The following is a 19,630-nucleotide window of genomic DNA, read 5'->3' as shown; positions in this document are numbered from 1 at the left end:
TGCGAGATAGAATGCTCTACATACAGTGAGATACTTGCAAGTCTGGGTGAATACATATGAAGAGGGTTTTTTTTGTTTTTTAAAAGAAAGCCTCTGGAATGCCTGCTGAGGTCTGCTGTCCCTTTGCACATAAGGTTGGTATTGGGTAATTTTGAAGTGCTGTAAATGTGGACAAGCTTTGTAGAAGCCTAAGGCCTTCTCAAAGGCATTTCCGCCCTTTGACTTATTTTAATTCTGGTTTTCCCTGCTCTCTCCACTGCCTCCTGCTTTCCCCTCCACTGAACTTTTTTTTTTTTTTTTCCTTCTGTATTCCTGTGTCATTACTGCACTTTTCAGTGCCACCATCTTGAAGCCAGATGTCATACAAAGGGTCTGGACTAAATCTAAATCAGGGTATGTATTTATTATGCAGCTGGAGGAATCAAGGTGAAGCTGTAGGAGCAGGTCACAGAGGTTTCATATGAAATTAGGTAAGTTCTTCAGGTTTTACTTGCTCTAATCTATGAATTAAAAGGCCCTTACTGTAGTTTATATACAGGAGATTGCTGCTGTTTTAAAATTGGAATGATGATAGAGAAATGGTAGTCATTGTGGGACATGCATTGTCCTGACATAAAAAGACCCCTTATTTAAATGAAAAGACCCTGTATTTAAATGACCCTCTATTTAAATTTTAAATATTTTCAGTTCCAGGTGGTTTCAGAATCTGGTATTTGTACCAAGGAATTTTCATAATTAGCAAGTCAGGGTAGGGAGAGAGAGGGAAAGGCTGGAAGGAGTCATTTGTAAGTAAATCTGATTTTTATTGATTTTGTATTTATTTTTATTTTTTTTTTATTAAAAAAAATAATCTCATGCCTTCATGCAACCTTGGTAAACTTTAAAAAGATCCTTCCTGCTGTATGGTATTTTTAGGAGGATGAAGAAAAAAGGAGTGAGCCCTGAAAGTGGGAACTAAACCCTACCTACCCATGCACTGTTTTATTGAGGTTAAAAAGTGACAGAGTCCATCACAATAATTCTTCTAGAATCACAGAAAGTGCCTGGGCAAGTGATTCTACTGTTTGCAAAGAGAAACTTGTTGTACTTTTATGTAATGTGTTAATTAGTGTGGGTGGATATGACCAGATCTAGTCTTGCAAGCCTTTCAGACAACTCCCTGAACACTCCCACCTTGAGATATTAACAGATAGCATTACACTTGCCAAATCTCATAAAAGCCCACTAACAGACTTAATGCAGGCACAGTGTAAGTGGGTGCATTTATTTCAAAGAGAACACATCTGTTTGTAGCAGACGTGAATTCGGCCTAGTGTTTTCCTCTAGCTGACATTCGACTGCTGAGAAAAGAATACAGGGTGACCTTGGATCGTCTATTTTGCTTTTATTTCTTCGTGTGTCTTTAATAAATTAAATCTGGGTGATGGTCACTTTTTTGACAGCCCTTGTTCGTAAGTTTTTGGGGTAAAGCAAGCTTATGTCAAATGCATTTTACACATTTTTCACCAAACAAACAACAGCTCTGAGAACCAGGATATTCTGCATTGTCTTTGCAGCTCGCACCTCCCTGGTGCTGAGATCCTCAGTCTTGTGTTGTTTCTCAGCCTGCTGGAGTTCGGAAATTGAGCAAACCCTGTCAGTCACAAGCAGCAGTTGCAGTCAGCAGTAAACAGAACACTCTTTGTTGGAGTGCTTTTCTGAAAGAGGGTTGTGAATAGTGGCAGGCACCTCTCACACGCTTTGGCAACTCGGAGAAAGGCAAGAAGAAAACCTGAACTTCACCTTGTTCCCTGCTGCTCATTCTCTTTTTATCCAGCGTGTCCCACAGGAAGCTGGCAATTCAGTCACCTCAGCAACCAATAAACTGTCTTCCTACCCTCTATTTTACTGAGATCACATCAATACCTTACTTCAATACCTTCACGGAGTTGACAGTTTCAACAGAAACAGCCCTTTCTGTATTCTTGAGAAGAGTCAGATCGGCAAGGTAATGGTCTCAGAGAGACCAGACGTGGTTTGGTGGGGCTCAAGTACCCCAATGTGGGGTTAGAGGTGGAAGACACAAGGCACAACTTTGCTGTTGCCAGTTTCATGATAGAGAGTTCTCCCTGCTCCTGTCTTCTTTTCTTTAAACATACACCCCCTTTTGTTTCTGTAACAGATCCCTCAAGGCCTCAAGGCTGTAGCAGAAACATACTGATCTAGCCTCTGTGGACTGGATACAACTGAAAAGAATAGACCTCTGAGGAGACGATTTATAGCTTCACACCTTCCCAAAGAGACCAGGCTTATGAGTTCCTTATGTTAGCATTTGCCCCATATCTGAGTTTAAAGTAAGGAGATTGTGCTAGCACTGTCTTAAGTAGCAAGAATTCTCAGAGCCCATTCCTGTTCTTCTGAAGAGAAGTCTGAACAGAAACATACCGAGATATTACAGATGTGCTCACCTTTGCTATGGGTGTCACGTCATATTAACATAGAAAAAAAATAAGCCACATCTATATGCTGACTTTTCTGCACAAATCTACAGAACAGTTCCTCCTTAAGTGGGGGAATGAAGCACTCTTAACTACAGCTCGAGAGTGACCAAGTGCAAGTACATGAGAAAACAAAACAGAGGATAGATACAATCTTAGGTGGAGTGTGGTGGCCCTAAACAGCCAGAGGCAAGACTCCACCTTATATTCCTGAAGTCGTATAATAATAGGGGCATTGTGATTTCCATCCAAATACAAAGTCTATAAAAAGAGTTTGTTACTGCTGTTTATTCCTGTGGGTCACCATGCCCTAAAAAGCAGTCTGTTAACTTTGTATCTTGCTGGCTCAGAACACTCAAATACTCCAGTTATGGTTTGCTGTCTCTTATTTTTTCTGAGGAAGGCGAAGAAACCCATATATGTAAAAACAAGGAAGGATCATTTTTGACTCACTACTCACTTTTTCTTAGACAGCTGCAAAGGTCATCTATCATGCCTAAGTATTAGGACATGTGGTTCTTCGGGTTGCACAAGAATCATGCTAACCTAGTAGTGCTACGTAGATGTGGTTCACTTCCTTTTTTTTTTTTCCCCTTATGCAAAATAGTTATGTTATTTGAATTTTATTTATCTGAAAAAGCTGCCTCTGTATTGTGCAGGCTTCTCACAGAGAGGCATCCTCAGTAATGAAATTTCCCTATGTTAATCCAATGGTAATGAAAAGAATACAAAAGTGAAAAGTTACTTCTGAGATTTTCCCCAAGCATTTTCTCAAGCAATGTAGAATTAATGTAGATGAACAGTATTTGAACATCATTGACCTAAATCTAGAAATCTTAGAAACCTGCTGGCTCTGTATGGAAATGACCCTTCCCAAATTGACTTCCTATGTGTCTCCAAAGCAGTTCACCACTGAGATTTGACCCCTGACCAGTTCCTTCCCTGGAATCACCATTTGCAAACATTGAGCATTGTGAACACATTGACTGAAACTCTTTGTCTTCCCTATTTAGCGTTAGGCACTTTGCAGCATAGCCACCAACTGCTGCTTCTGCTTTGGGCACTGCTATTGAGTGCTCCCAGATACCGCCGCAGCACGATATTAACATTAGGTATGAGAAAAGGAGGCAATTCATTCCTATCTTTGCCAGGAAAGTCAACTATTTAGTGTCTTTATGCAGAGAGAGGACAGAAATAAACACAGAGGTGATATGATTTCTGGGATATTTGGCAATATGAAAAATGCTGTCATATGGAATAGGGGTTTATAATAATAAGGGCTCATCTCAGAAGAATGTTAACAGAAGATGGAAAAGGTTGTAATGGAAAACAAGTGAGATCAGAAAACACAATTCCTCTTCCTGGAGCCTGCTGGGAATGCTGATTTCATGCAGACATGCTATAGTCAAGTCAGTTCACAAGAGACTTGCATTGTCATTATACCCCCTGCAACTTTGCCTATTACAAGTATACTGGAGGTGACAAGCTCATTGTCTCTGCTCTCTCAGCTGTTTAATGTAGAAAAAAATACTTTTTTTTTTTTTAATATCCATCCATCAGAGACTAAAGCAATTATTGGGTTTAGTGTCAGCCTGAGATAATGGAGGAGACTTTTTCAGGTACCTGAAAGAAAAGTCATAGCATCTCCTAGCTGATTTCTTAAGGTGTCAGGTGACATTTATCACTGTGAATAATAAAGTAGGAAAAGTGTGACTAAAATCAGCAATAGGATTAAACACAATCACAAATCAATTTGTCAGCTATTGCTTGGCTTTTTTTTTTTTCCCAGCAATAAAATACCTTGTGGTATCTTCTGGACTGTCACCAGGGCTCTAAAGTAATGGAGAATACTTGTAAAGCTGGACAATAATTTATTGCCATTCTAAGGGCTATGCTAAACAGAGTAGTGAGATTGGCACCAGCAAGCAATATAGTATGTACTTCGGTAGCTGAATAGTCTGTAACTTCTAATATTCTAATGTTCTTGACTACTCAGTATCAGCTATCTGACATGTTTCTCAAATGCAAAAAAGAGCATCTTCACCCACATCAATTATTATCATACTTTTGAAGCAAACACATTTAGTTTCTTTGTTGTCCAATTGGCATAGGTGAGGTTTAACAAGCATGTTAATTAAATGAATTATAGCCTTGAATTTCTTCAGGAGGAATTTGATGATGACACAAACAACTATTAAAAAAAAAAAAAAGTCATGTGCAAACAGCTATGTTTAATCTGTCAGTTGAATGACTGCTTTGGTTCTATCATTAGAGTTACAGCATTGAGCCTTTTGACCTCATTTTGATTAGTTTTAAACATACAGAGTCAATGCATCATCATTCACTCCAATTTTAAAAATAATTTTCGTTATACATATCTTCTCCATTCAAACAAGTTAAAGAATTACAAGTTTTCTCATGTAAAAATTATAATTTGATTTTTAACTCAGGCAAGTACTCCATACAACTCATTCCTTACATCAATTAAAAGAAAAAAAAAAAAAAGAGAGAGAGAGATGTCATGTTTCCTGTGAGGCAATCTGGTAGCTTGCAATCTTCAGTACTTCTCCTTGAAAACCGATTCATCTTTCAGCCAGATTTGTCATGGCTTCTAATCTTGTACTACAGAGGAATTTATATTCTCTGTTTCTTCAGTGATATTTTTGCAAATGACCTCTTAGAGAAGACGTTCTCTTGAATGAACCATAGAAGCCATGCTGAGTTTACTTTAGTTGGGTTTGATTTTTGCTGATCCCTTCATTTTTCATCATTCCATCTATCTATTCCAATTTTTCCTGTTGGGGAGGCCTGTGTTTTGAGAGTTCCTGAGCCAGAATGCTGTGCATGCAGATTATTCATCTCCTCGCCTTCCCTTCAGGCAGTCTCTCACCTGTGCGTGCCTGTGTCCACACCTTTTCATACATTAACATTGCAAACTGCCCTAAATATCTTTTAGATTAGCTTCCTTTAAAGCACGAAATGCACCAAAAGCCCACAGAGCTTGCATTATGCTTGCCTAACGAGTTGACAACTGCATATTCTTTTAAAGTCTTCATGATTTTAATTTGAACTGGTAGGGACTGTTAGGTACTGGTAGGCCTGAACATCATAGTTAAAAAGGGGAATTGTAAAATAAAGGCAAGTATCAGCAATGAAAGAAGGCAATTTTGCTGAAATGCACAGTACAGGTGCAAAAAGTCCAGAATGCTAACACAGATTTAGGTGCAATGTTCTCATTTCTTGGGACAAAGAATTGAAATTTGGATCTAGTGGCTCTTAATAGATCAGTACTGATGAAGCAGAAAATACACAATTAAGCACACAAACACCTTCCATCTGTCTGAATGCTGGAAATATAGTGCAAGCCCTGAACTGCAGGATACCCAGCACTGCTGTTTGACTTCTTCTGTTAATTTTCAAATCAGAAATATTAACATAGATCGGATCTAATGATACCTAAAAGCGTCCTTGTGCAGCATGAAGTACAGATCATGGTGGATCTGCTTTAAGGATAATAAGTGATATTCTAGTGGTTTTCATTACAACTAGCAGTACTTTTTGACAAATCTTGTTGTAAAATTAGCCTGCCTTCTTTTAATGGATTATTTTTAAACAGACTTCTTTCAAAATATAATTTATTAAATAGTTTAAATAAACAGTGGTTCTCAGCCAATAATTTGCTTGCGAGTTATTCACCATAACTACCGCTTTGAGTGTTTGCCATTCATTAATGTGTAGTTTTCCTGTGGAACTGGCCATCCAAATCTCACGGTGGCTTTACTTTCCCCTGGCTGGATGACTTCCAATCCCACAGAAAGCTTTGTAGGGGCTCCAATATGTCTGATGATGACTGTAAGATGGCTTCTGGCAACAATATTAATGCAAGTGCATATTTGAATGCACTCTCATGACATATTCCAATTTTGTGATCAAAAACGTTCTTACAGAAATCTTCAAGGGGAAAAAAAAATCTTGGGTTACTGTCAAAACTGCATTTGCCTTTACTTATAGCAGCAAATGTTCACAGTCAGACTTTGATTCTTTCAAAGGATTCACCTCTTCCTTAGCCTCAGATTGTAAGGAAAAAAAAATGCTGTATATATATCAAGTATTGGAAAAAGCTTACTGTTATGGACATGATCTCCTGACATCAGGGCATGGGATATTTTAATATGAGGGAAATGGCTTTATGATTCTTTGGGATTTGTTTTGCAGCATACTTGCTCCTAGTTCATTTCAGAAAATAAAATCATAAATGGAATAAAGTCGTACTGGCACTTACATTTAGAAAGTGAACAACATAGGAAAAGGGCAGAATATCCAAATGCACTGAGAACACGGGCGCATTAGTAGAAAGATTGTGCTTGCTGCAGAGCATAATTCAATTCACCTGATGTTTATACTCTCCACCTTCACTCAGAGTTTTGAATATAGATTTGAAACTCCTATATCAAAATTGCAAGTAGCATATTTGACACACATAGCACTTTGCAAACCTTGCTCTACCAGAGCATTTCAGTTTTTGTTGTGTACATAGGGCAAAGGAGAAACAGCAAACTATATGATCTTGCCTGGTGTCACAGAAGGAGGCAGTACATAATTGCAGTGATGGTATAACTGCTAGGGTCATGCCACAGCCTCTGCATGACAGCAGCCTAGGTCATATGTTGCTGGCATCCAGCTCAGAGGCAAGAGCTGCCACTGCGAAGCACATTTGGGAAGCATTGCAAAATGTAGCATTTGCCCATGAATTTTTGCTAACTTCATTACCTCACTCTGTATAGACAAACCCTAGTGGCAAATTTGTAACAGGGGTTGTACTTCACCCTTTAGATTAGATTACAGCTTCCTCTTAATGTCATAATTACAACATCTCCATGCCTTAGACCAGCACCACAAACCCAGGCTGGAAATGCCGGCCTGCCACGGCGCGGCACCGCGCATGGTGGGCAAGGGGCAGGCGCCTGCTGTGCTGGCCTGGCCTGGCAATGCAAAGGCTCTGCGGATTTAAGCGCAGAAATGGTTGCTTGGGGCACTCACCATTTTTTTTTTCTTGAACATTTTAGCAAATGTAGCCTTTGTTTGCATTTTTCTGTGGTATGTGTTTACTGTTCATTTGCGCTGCACATGCTGTGAGAAATTAAGCCATTATGTTGGTATTTTTTTCCTTTCTCCTGCTTTCATTCTTTTACAACCCCCTTCAACATCCTTACAATTCCTTTCATTATTTGATGTTAACAGGACAAAAGAAATAAATACTTGAAAGAAGATACAAGCTGTGTTTCTGTTTTACTTTGGAGCTGCTGTGGTAACTGAATACCAGTCTGCAAGGTCAAAAAAAAAAAGGGGGGGGGGAGAAGCCAGAAAACCTCAGCGCTCAAACCACAGGTTGCGTTGCCTATTGTAAAGCAATTTTCAGCCCACATGCCTAAAGAGCATAACAGTTGCTCTGTAAATCTCCGAGTGTTTCATATAGTTTCCTTGTCATGCAGCCATTAAGTTTTATAACCTTTATATTTCAAGTGAAACAATGAACGTGAATTCCTTCTAAAATGTCCTAATAGGTTCCACATGGCAGCAATTTTTTAATATTTGAGTTGCTCGGTAGGTAGCACGCCCGCCTGCGGGACGGCCGGGCTCGGCCCCGCCGGGGAGCAGCTCCCGCGGGGGCCTGGCCGCCGGCCTCGCCTCAGCGCCCTGAGGGGGCCGCGCGTGCTCCCTTCCCGCCGCGGGCGGGCCCGTTAACGGCCGGTAGGAGCTGGGGGGGGGGGGCGTTGTGACGCCTGTCGCCGAACCTTCCAAAGAGGCGGGCTCGAGGTGAACCGAGTTTATTTGTTTATCTATTTATTTATTTATTGGGGGAGGAAAACAAAACAAAACGTAAGAAAACGCCTCAAAACAAGGGCGAGAAGCCGTTTGTGCGCCCTGGCTGCGGGTGGCGGCCCGGCGGCCATGTTGAGGGCCGTGGCAGGCCCTGTATGTGTCGTCTGTAAGGTGAAAGCTGCTTTCCTAAACTTTTTCGAAGTTTGTGAATGCTGGAGTTTAGGGAATAGGCCATAAATTATTGAAATAACCGTATCAGCTTTTTTTTTTTTTTTTTTCTCTTTAATGGAGTGATTCTTAAACCAGAAGTTGTAAACTGTTGCGCTGCATTTCTGTTCAGCTTGCCCTAAGTTTTCCCGTGCTGGTATAATTCACACACAAATTCTTTCACCAAAAAAAAAAAAAAAAAAAAAAATTATTTTGCTTTTCTGTGTGGTGAATGGAAGGAGCCCAGAACTAGGATATGGGGTGCTTGAATTCTGCTGCTGATTTTCAGTGTCCGTCTGTGCAGCTGCTGCATCCATCCCCTTCCTTTTTACATGGCTGTGAATAGATTCAGCAGTTTTGAAGAGGTGTTAAAATCTCTCCTGAAGGCTTTGAAAGTTTGCACAAAGAACTGCTGATATGGACAATTGCAACAGTTGTCTCTTATTTTAATGGTGAGATTATCCTGATGCAGTGGTACCTGGGCAGGCTCTACTGTTGAGAAATACAGATACTGGGTGAGTTATGCGACGTGAGCTGAGAGTTTGGTGTGTATTCTCTGATTTTTTTTTCTAATGCAGTTGTTTGAAGTTTGATGTTTTCCTGACAAGCTTGTTTGGCTCTTCATAGCAATTTTCATGCCCTGAAAATATGCAGGGGTTAGGTGGGGGATGCTGGATCATGTTCTTTGATAAGGGCCTGGGATTCCTTTAATAACAAGGACTCTTTTGTTGCAGACTGATCTTGTGCTACCTCGGTGTGGGAGTAGTGAAGTTTGAAATGGATGGTGTCACCAAATTGGTGACCACATCAGAACTACTCCAGTCTGCACTGTTTACAGACAAATTAAGCTATGTGTCAAAGCAAGGTCATTTGGTGATCCTGAGAAGCCATTTTAATATTATTCTTAGACCACGAGGAATTTCCACTTACTGTAAAGCTGTCAGGCTGTTCCCCTGCCCCCCATCAGTGGGACATCAGCTTTGTTCCTTGCATGTACAGTGATACTGTAACGGTGTTTTGGGGTGCTGTGACGATACACGTCAATAATAATATGCTGCTTGTGAGAGTTTCTGCTGATTTATTAAAAGCTTAGGTGTATCAAAGCTGTGGAACAGCTATACAGTCCTTTGTCAGGTCAAAGAGTATAATGAAATTAAGGTTTACAGGAAACTATTATTATCAGTTAGCAGAGTTAATTAGCTGAGTCTAGACACATCCTAACTCCCCATCTCATAGAGGCAGAGAGTGCCAGCAGGTGGATATAAAAACATGTTTATTCGTAAAGTCCAGTATTAAACATGAGAGTGCTAGCTGCTTGGCAGAGCAGTAAAAGCACGGCAGGGTTGGGTTGTGTGCTGTTTTCTGATGGTGTATCCAGTCACTGAGAAGGCCATCAAATACGTTTTCTATTGTGCCAGAGAGTGCTGGTAGCAGTCCCGAGCACAGCAGGAAAATAATGAAAGCCTGTCAAAAATATATGTTCTTGGGCAGTTTTTCCAGTGGCCTGCATCAACTGGCTCGGAGCTCGGATGTGTGTAATCAAGAGGTGACGTTGAACGTGCTTTCTGGGAGGTGAGGCTGTGCTCTGCTGCTGCCCCCGCAGCGGGGTGACTGCAGGGTGCTCTTGGAGCACCTCTGGGGGCAGGGGAGGACATGTGGGAAAGCTGCAGGCACTGGCAGCAGTCAGTCTGCAGAGATGGACAAAGCCTTTTGCATAGTGCACTGTAGGGAGTAGCTTACGGATTGCATAAAGGCCCGTGAGATCAGGGAATCTTTTCCTCCCAAAGACCAGCAGTAACGTGGCTTGCTGTCCCAGCCTTTCCTTCAATGACTTTGTGGGATTTAAGGGGAGAAAACTGTCAAGGTTCTTCCTGCTTATTCCCTGTGTTATTGCAGTTAATGGTCTGCCTTTTGCAATATTTTGTCTGTTACGTTCCTTTCTGAGGCTCTCTCTCGAGCTGCAGAAAGGAGGCAATAGACATACTGGGCTAACTGATACCTTGGAGATGGGTACAACTAGTAGGAGCGGTGTGCCAGTCCCCCTGCAAGGTCTGCCAGCATAGGTCGGGGCCGTTTTAGGCTGCCAGCTCCTCAGGCAGCGCCACGTCTCTGGAAGAGCGTCATGGTGCAGAGCGGGGGTGTGTGGGCTGGGTGCCATCCAACCTTGGGAAAACTGATAAACTTGGACATGATATCGGGCAAATGTTGCTGACTGTGGAACTGATATTTTTGCTCCTGAGGACGAGGCCTGTTGGAGTTTTGAGCATAAATAATTATCTCTCCAGTGCAAGGGCTTTGTGCTTGGCCCTCTGTCCCAGCCCCCGCTCCATTCAGCAGGGTCAGGGAGAAGGGGATAAGGGGCGGTGTCTTTGGCTGACATGAGCCCGCTGGGGAGGGATGAGAGGAAGGGGGTCTTGGGGGCTGGGTTCAGAGCAAGGTTAGCCAAATATCGGATAAATTAAGCAAGAGAAACAGACAGCTCAGCTTGCAGTGAACTTTTCACCCAGCTAACCTGTTCCTCACCCTGCATTGCACAGGTGGAGTACAACTCGAGTAGAGCACAACCCTTGCTTTCCCTGCCTCCTCTTTTTGCTGTAGTGCAAGGCATGGCCAAGGGGAGAGCAGGAACCGAAAGGAGTTTGATCTGCTGTTTGGAGTCCAGAAAGTATTAGAGGTCTAATTGCTGTCTTAAGAGCACTGAAGTTTATGCCACTAATTGCAGTGGGGTTAGTGTTTGTTCCAGTGTAGAAACAGGACCAATAATTTCTGGTCGTAGAGAATCGGGGAGAAATTCCATGCTGGAGAGGGCAGGGAACGACTAGCGTCTAAACAGGAATGATTAGAGTTTCTTTGTGGGAAGATGCAAGACTGGGAATTCAGGGAATTCTGATGTTTATATTTCTCTGACTTTTCTTCTGCATTTGCAGTGCAAGTAAATACAAATAATTGCTGACAGATGTTGTAAAAACATAGCATTATGCTAACCGTTAAGCTTAATTTTGTTCTCAGTTACTAATATATATTGTTAGCTGTACATGGTGTAGTTTGGCTCTTACTCACATGACCTCTATGTAAATCACAGGCTTTGCCCCAGAGATACGGAACCAAAAGCAGAATTTGGTTTGTTGACCTTTTCCAAAATGCCTACTTCTTCTTCTCCTGTCTCCAAACAAACCTCCAAGCAAATTAAAGTTAATAGGGTGGCAAGTTCTTTGGAAAGTAATATCTGGTAGAGCACTTAAACCCTAGTTCTCTAGGTTAAAATCAATGTTTTGAAATTAGAACTTTGAGTTCTCTGGTCTTCCTATTCACTCATTGTAGGTAAGGAAGGTCTGAAACCAATAGAAGCTGCCTGTTTAGGAGCTGCATAGTATTTCCAGTCCTGTATTTTTTTGTGTGTTTTGTGTGTGTGTGCTTAAATTCCGTAAAAGAGGTCCTTGCAGAGGCTTTAAGAGACTTTTACCGGTAGTGAAGCTTCAGAGGAGCCAGGAGCTCTGTGTCTGAAATGGAAAGATCGTTGTATAAACCTAGAGATAAGCGCTGACTTCAGGGAGCTGCGAGCCTTCCTAGAGCAGTATTTTCAGCTTTGCCTCCTGCTCTGCTCAGTGCAGAATGATGGTTTCCCTCCCCCATTTTGGATCTGGGAAGGAGGTCAAGTTTTTCTTGCACTACATGCACATTTCGGTTCACATACAGCTCCTCAGCCACTGCCAGGTTTACATTAGGTGATTGGCTGCAAAGTAGTACTGACAGCATCTCCCTTGGTATCCCAAATTCCTGGGTGTTGAGGAAGGACAGGAGCTCAGACTGACGTTACCGCGTTGTCCAGATGTGCGTTCGGGCCAGCCCAGCACTGCAGCAGAGCGGGGAGCTGTGGGCTGCAGCTACCCTGGCGGTGGCTCCAGCACTGGGGGAAGGATTCACCAAAGTGGGAGCTGGAATGGTATCGCCTGCTGTAGAGCTTACCTTCAGCATTTCCAGTTCGCTCTGTCCTCTCGTACCAGAGGACAAGAATGTCATTTTGCTTTCTTAATGTTTCAGCATTTTGCCCAGCAGGTGATAAAGAAACGTAGAATGGATGCGGAAGCTCGGTATTTGTACTGACATAAAGGGACGTGGTTCAGTAAGAGCATGAACTGTGGTGGGGTTGCACTTGGGTTCCTGAGCCTGCCTGTTGCATCAGCCTGTTGCTGATGCTACTAGCTTTTTATCAAATGTTTTTTCTCCTTGTGCAGTTATTTAAAAAATTAGTTGAAATCTGCGTAAGGCAGCACTGCTCTCTGCTGCCCCTTCTCCTGCAACGACAGAAACATTTTTGTACGTTTGGTGAACCCAATCACAGAATGGATTCTGTTCAAACTCACTTTCTCTTTGCTTGTTGTGGGGCTTTGGTTTGTTGTTCTGGTTTTGTTTTGTCCTCTGGGGATGGCTCTGACTGACTAATTTTGCAGACTGTTGGTTTTCAAATGCAAGGGCCGCCACTGGGGAGGGAATGGGGCAAGGACAAGTTCAGCGGCCACCAGATAAGCAAGGCCACTCTTTCTCTATCAGTTTGAAGAGATTCAGCAGAGCTCTAAGTAACACCATGATTTTCCTAAAGACAAATTTGCCTGTCTGATCTGCCAGTTAGTGTATGTGCACCATAAAACTCACTCCCTTTTAGACATGTTGGTGAAGTTTCCCAGACCTGTTTGGCCACTCACCTTATGGCTTGAAACCCTTGTGTCAGGGGAGGCTTGTTCCTTCTACTGTATTTTTTTTTTTTTTTTACTGCCCCTTGAGTGACATCATTCAAATGGTAAGTCTGAGAGATGATTCATACCAAAAAAAGATCTAATAATTGTTACCAGTTATTCAAATCAGTGTTACTGATTTCCCGCATCCTCCCACTGGTCCCTTGAGCTCCCCCACCCACTCATTTTTCCTAATAATTCCCAGGCTTTCTGGCTGTATGCTTGGTATGCCCTCTTCTGTGTTAGTGTGCTAAGGTGTATCTAGCTCTCCCCTGAGGAGCGTTTAGGGCTTGGCTGCAGCAGCTTGTGTAGGCAGATACAAGCTGGGTTTGAACTGGCTAGGTGGATTGACTGGTGACGGCCTCAATAAAACTCCAAACCGCTTTCACAGCACATCTTCTGTTTCACTCTGCTGTGTCGGTATTGTTGGCAGTCTCTGAGGTAGCTAGATCAAAGCTGGATGAGTAATGTGTCTGCAGGCTACAGCGTTGGGGTGCACAGAACTACGAACTGGATTCTCTAGAGGAGCTCTGCAAAGAATTAGGCTAATTACCTCGCTGCTAGCAGAGACTTGCTCCAGTAGCGACCCTATGTGCTGCTGCTGTTCCAGTTTGCAGTTAAGAACATTGCTTCTCTTTCACAAACACAGATCGGTAACTCATGAGGCTTGTTTCTCCAGCACCACAAGTTGAAATCTGTGGTGTGGAGTGATTCATATTGTCGATGTAGAAAGCAAGCTGCTGTTGAGAGCGGCCATTATTTTCTTCAACCAGCTCCTCAGTCTGTCCCCTTTTCCCCATCATGCTCTTTCTTCATATCCCTATGCTTTCTCCCTGTTCAAGTCCTGTACACATCCATTTTCTTATTGCTCTTACCTTCCTTGCTTATTTTTTGTATTAGTCACTCCTTTTGTTGGCAGGACCACACTTGATTTTGCCCAGAGTTAGCTGGATCTAATGTCCTAGAGATGGAAAGGGGTCAAGCGGGATCAGTTCTGGTTGTCCCCAATGAATGCACTGATGTTAGGGCCCTTGAAGTTCTCAGGCTGCATTTCAAAGTATTTATGGCTGTTTGCACTGCCTCGTGCAAGGACTAAATGAAATGGGCAACTGTAGACAGTTGTACGGACGTACGTGATTGTTCTCCCCTAAGCAAGGAGAACAGCGTTCAACCTCCTTATTTTTATTAGCTTCGGGATGCGGGGGTATTTGTCTGACTTAGGGGAGTGGGGGAGTTAGCTTGTTGAAATTTGGGCTGCCAAAAATCATTGTATGATAAGTGAAAAGCCTGTTCTGTTGTGGAGGTCATTTGCTCACTGTCTGGGAGGGGTTAAGGTGGCAACAGCTGGAGATAAGAATGTTCTCCCCTGTATTTGAGGTGCGTTGTTCATTTCACAGACTGTGGCAAGGAGAATAAAAAGTACATAGAGTACGGCACAGAGACAAAGGCCTTAGTTGGTAGTAGTGCATGCAGCACTTCTTTAGATAGCTAAAATAAAAATTCAGTTAATTCCCTAATAACTCGTTTTTTAAAGGAAAGAAACCTCTTGTTTGGTGTTTTCCTATAAAGGCTATATGAGGTTATGCTGCAACATTAAAGAAATGGGTATAAAGCATAATCTGTCCCTCACACAGGGTTTTCAGACTTTCTAGGTCAGTCGTGGGTCATTTTCATGGTTCTGAGCCGTGCAAAGTAAGTGAGGGGGTCACAAAATCTGTGGCTTGTCAGCTCTGTTTCTGCACTCTGTGAACTTGGCCCCCAAATGAGCCTACAGCTCTCCCGGCGAGACCTGTACATAGCAACCTCCTCTCGTGTCCGATGGCATTCCCTGCGCTGCTTGGGGTGACACGGCCTGCGCTCCAGAATGAGCTCACATGAGAAGAGTAATACAGCTGCCCCTTGCTGGAAGTGAGTAATAGGAATTCGGGGCTGCTCCTGCAGCTGTAGTAAAGCTGGCACCACAGCCCTACTTTGTCAGCAGCAGGGCAGTTGAGGGGAAGAAAAGCTTGGCATAACCTTTGGTATGTTATTTATTATCACTTTGCAGCCCCCTGGAAAATGAACTTTAGAAAATTCGGAGCCGATGGTGACGGTGAACACTGGGAAAACCCAGGAATCAGCAAATCCATTGTGTTGCGCTGACAGAAAGATACTGTTACAACACACTTTAGCTGCCAACTTGCTGCAGTCACTCAATCCATCATGGTGGGCTGTTGGATCACAAGCCAGTGAAACTCAGCCTGGCGTGTTATTTTAGTCTTACATGGACTGTGAGATAAACGGGGCATGAACCAGCCCCCTGGCAGGGGGTCGACCCCTAGCGCCCTCATTAAAGTGCCAATCAAAAAGAGTAATGGAACAGGGAATAGAAAGCTGGCTTCTTCAGCCTCTTACTGCTCTCAGTCTGAGCAACTTTCACAAGCCAAAGGAAACATTTCTCTTCTGAATAGGAGCCAGACTTCCAGAAATACCTCCTCTCTCCTTGTCTCTGTGAGAGCAAGTGCTGAGACTCTTCTGTGTGTCTTGCTTAGGGTGGAAACCCGTTGCTTACTACAGTGCAGGTAGTGGGAAGAAGTGTTGCGGACTGTAACCCAGAAAGGATGGAGATGCTCATTCTGTGGACTATGCAGGCACTGGGCTGTGCGTGCAGGGCTCACTGATTGGTTAGTGACATGGTTTCAATTGCAGATTGCTCACATCTCAGCATTCGTGGGTGAACGATGGAAGGAAACTGGTGGGTCCAGAAGTCTTGCGGGTGTGTGCGAGGTGAGAAAAGTGTATTTGTGTGCCTTGTGTGAGTTATTTCAAACTTCCACAGGAACCTACAGCACATAGATCTTGCTATAATGCCAGTGTCTTCGGGTGCCTATACAGCTAAGTATATTTGTCTCTGCATAACCCTCAGATAATTCATAGTGCAGCTGCTATCATACCACGAATAAAGACATATTCTGTCACAGAAAGGAGTGTTAAGTATAGTCTTTACATTTCTGGGCTGTTCCCCTCACTGGACATAAGCACAGCAATACCTTAACAGGTGTTACTGAATTAGTTAAAATGGCATATATTTTTCTACTTCTGTGCTTAAATGTTAAGAATTAACTTTAAAATGTTACTGGTTGCAAGAGCATTGTCCACATATGAGAGAATCATATGACTAAAAAGGTGGGGGGGGGAAAAACAGAGGAAAAGGCTTCAGTTGCCTGGTAGATTGCAGGTGACTGCAGGGAGACGCATGAGCTCAGAAGGGAGCACAACCCAACCGACCATTCAGTGCTGCCACCCGATTTTGCTAGTGCTGTTCTCATTTATCTGCCCACTGTGCTGGTGGAGAACCTGTGAGCTAGGGTGCTGTAAAGCTGCAGGCAGGCCTTGTGGTAAGGAAGAGAAAGTGGGAGCAAGATTCCAGGTTCTGGTGCAGGCCTTGCACTTTACTGCATGCAAACTTAGTCGTCTAAGATACTGAACTGCTGTCAACTTTAGTACTTTAATTGCCTGAAATTGGGCCAAATTCTGCTGTTTTTTACAATGAGTGCTGTGTTGCTTCTGTGAGATGGCTAAAATTTCTGCTGTGCTTACTCTGCTTGGTAACATTTTTCAAAGCAGGTCTGAGGTTCAGTGGTGCACGTGGGGGGGCGGGAGAAATCACTGGTGATGCTTGAGTTATTGTCAGGGCTTTATCAAAATAAGGATCTGTGTGTGTTGAGGGTGTCTGCTCCTGAAAACGGTGTTATTTTTTTTGTTGGTGATGGTTTTCCTCATCTAAATATGCAGGCACAGATTTTTGCCACATCATTCTTCTGTTACGTGCTGGCTTGCACTTCTGGCTGGAGGGTGCTTGCCTCGAAGTCATTAGGTATGGTCAGGCATCCGCCAAGGTCAATGCAAGTGTTTGCTGGTGCAGTTTCTAGAGTGCTGATGGCTGGTTGATTTGATAGATTTCTCTATTGGTTAAAATTTCTCTACAGCTGCCGTATCCAGTGGTGTGTTTGTTTTGTTTTCTTGGCTGGCATTTTTAGTGCACAGAAACAACTGTTCTGTAGCCTCCATACACAATCCTTGTCCTTTGGGTGACCCATCCATTTATCCAAAATGTAAACGCACATGAAAGCTGTTTACTTCTCTCATGGCCTTTTAGTACTTTTGAGTCAGACCAGAATAGGCCTGAGGTGCAAGGTTATTCTTATCCCCTGAGAGAACTGTATGTGCTGGGCACGTTGCTTGGGCAGCAGTGTGTCAGTTACCAAAAAAAAACCCAAACCACCCACCCCCAAATCAACCCCTTGTGATTCTGGAGTCTGATTGCATTGAGGCAACATAACTGTACAACAGGCCGTTAATAGAATTGATATAATGCAGTAGGTATGCACCTCTTATGTAACTGCATTTAGCTCCAAGATTATTTGTATTTCTATACTTGAATATGCTGTAGTTCCACTGAGGGAAGATAGGGAAAGAAATTTTCACTGTTTGTCAGTGGTTAATGAGTAACTTTTTTTTTTTTTCACCCTTTTTGGCAGACCTCCTTTCATGACTAACACTGCACTGCATTGTAGCTGAGACATGTGCAAATCGAGTCACAGTGTGAGGACCCAGCCTTGTGTACACATCTGGTGCTGTTTTTTTACTCATGTTCTCCCATTTCAGAAAGTCTGATGATAGAGAACTAGGAAAGAAATACAGCTCTGCCTTGGAGAAACTGATCTGACCTCTGTTAATGAAACATTTTCTTAGCTAGGTAACTATGGTGTTAGTGAGGCAGATAGATTTGAACTGTCCTGATTCCTTTTTTAAGGCTGTCAGAGTATCAGGCCAGCTATCACGAGGCTGTAATCAATTTGAACCAATGCTACAAATGCGGAGATGGGATTGTTTTGGTCCTAGCCCCACCTGTGATGAAACAGCATCCTCGGCTGTGCTGATTAATAGTCTGCCATCAAGCTTGAATGTTACAGAAGTCTGGACTGGAATGCAAAGTTCTGGGCATAGTCTGATTTTTCAGAACTACATATTTTTCTGTGGTACTTCTTTATAGCAACTACACTTCTAAGAATAGAGGTTATAAGGAGTATGGCTATCACTTTTCAAGATTAGTTTAAGAAGTTTATATCTATTATGTATAAGTACATACACACACCCATATAGAATGTTTCTTTATGAGAAACCAAGTTAGCTATTTGTGCAACTGTTATATTAAAATGTCTTTTATTTTTCTGCTTCTAAATCTTTGCAGCTGCCTGTAACCTGCCCTGTGTACACCTAGAAAGCTGCTTTTCACACCAAGGTACCAGAGGTGAAATCACTGTGATTAACAGATAGAGGAATGTTCTTCAAGGAAGAGAAGCAGAGCAAGCGAGGTTATTCATAAAGGAGTCATCATCTAGTGGTTTGGGTTGTTGTAGGAAACAGGTCAGTGCTAAAATGTGTTACGGGGGGAAAATAAGTTTTTTTGTGTGTATATATATGTATATATGTACACACGTATTTGGCCTATGATCCTAGAAAGTAAATCTAGGATTGAGGAGAGAATAGATAAATGGTATAAAACATCATGCAGTCTAGGAAATGGGATAGCAAATAGATCAAAGTCTCCTTGTCGTAAGCATGCATTATGATTATTGTCTCTATTTTGAGATGTGGAACTTCTAGCCACTTACTTTCTCTCCACAAAAATGTAAGCACTGCACTTTTTTTGATAAACAGCTTAAGCTGTTCAGCTAGTATCCAGCTGATTTATTAGAAAAATCTATTCAAGAGCAGAAGGAAGGGAAGGATATTATCCACATCTTGCATGCTGTTTACCTTATTTCAGGCATATCTCATTTTGTATTTCCTGTTTCACTGCCTGTACTTTTAAAAAAAATTGCTACAGTAAGAAAACAAAGTTGGGCTGAGTAGGCAGAGAACAGGTTGCACAGTTTTCATCAAAATCTGCGTAAAATTAAATTACAGCTAACAGGCAGTAGCAGAGTATTTCTCCTTCAGCGTTATCAGTGCATGGGGTATGTGTTTTTGTTTGTTTTCATAAACACTGCCTGCATTGTTGATGGGATTACTTAACCTTTATCAGCATGTAAAGGTGAGTGGCTGCTTGGGGACTATATCAACAGCTTCTTATAGATACTTGAGCAACCAAGCATAAAAAAAGTATTTTCATTCCTGAATTGTATTAGTTGTGTGCTAAAGAGTGTCCAGGGGGAGAAACCTGTGTTTCTGTCTCTCATCAGTAATTGTTTTTCCTCCACAGCTTCTGATATATCAAGACAATCTGCTTTTATTGCTATAAGTCATACCTCCTCCTCAAATGAAACCAGGCTAAAGGGTAAGCATGCTGTCTTCATAAAGCTCAGAACTTTACATAATTTGGTAAACAGAATTATATTGTCTTGT

At 42.4% G+C, this 19,630-nt stretch overlaps 1 protein-coding gene across 4 annotated transcripts in view; it reads left to right on the top strand.

The window, feature by feature from the left end:
* Nucleotides 1–7,742: 7,742 nt before the first annotated feature.
* The window catches only part of LOC310883142 (uncharacterized protein), a 51,739-nt gene continuing 39,851 nt past the window's right edge, over nt 7,743–19,630 (top strand). For 3 of the 4 annotated variants that reach the window (XM_083803036.1, XM_083803037.1, XM_083803034.1), the window contains exons 1-4: nt 7,743–8,294; nt 15,929–16,006; nt 18,474–18,524; nt 19,488–19,562. In XM_083803036.1, coding sequence (XP_083659162.1) covers nt 15,961–16,006; nt 18,474–18,524; nt 19,488–19,562 — 172 coding nt within the window. In that variant the 5' untranslated portion in view covers nt 7,743–8,294; nt 15,929–15,960. Of the gene's footprint in view, nt 8,295–11,050; nt 15,149–15,928; nt 16,007–18,473; nt 18,525–19,487; nt 19,563–19,630 lie in introns of those variants that run through there. The other variant, XM_083803035.1, reaches the window with a different exon arrangement.

Source organism: Anser anser (genome assembly GCF_964211835.1).
Source record: "Anser anser genome assembly, chromosome: 17".
NCBI lineage: Eukaryota > Metazoa > Chordata > Aves > Anseriformes > Anatidae > Anser > Anser anser.
Note: the sequence above shows the minus strand (reverse complement) of the source record. Positions and strands in the feature narration are given on the sequence as shown.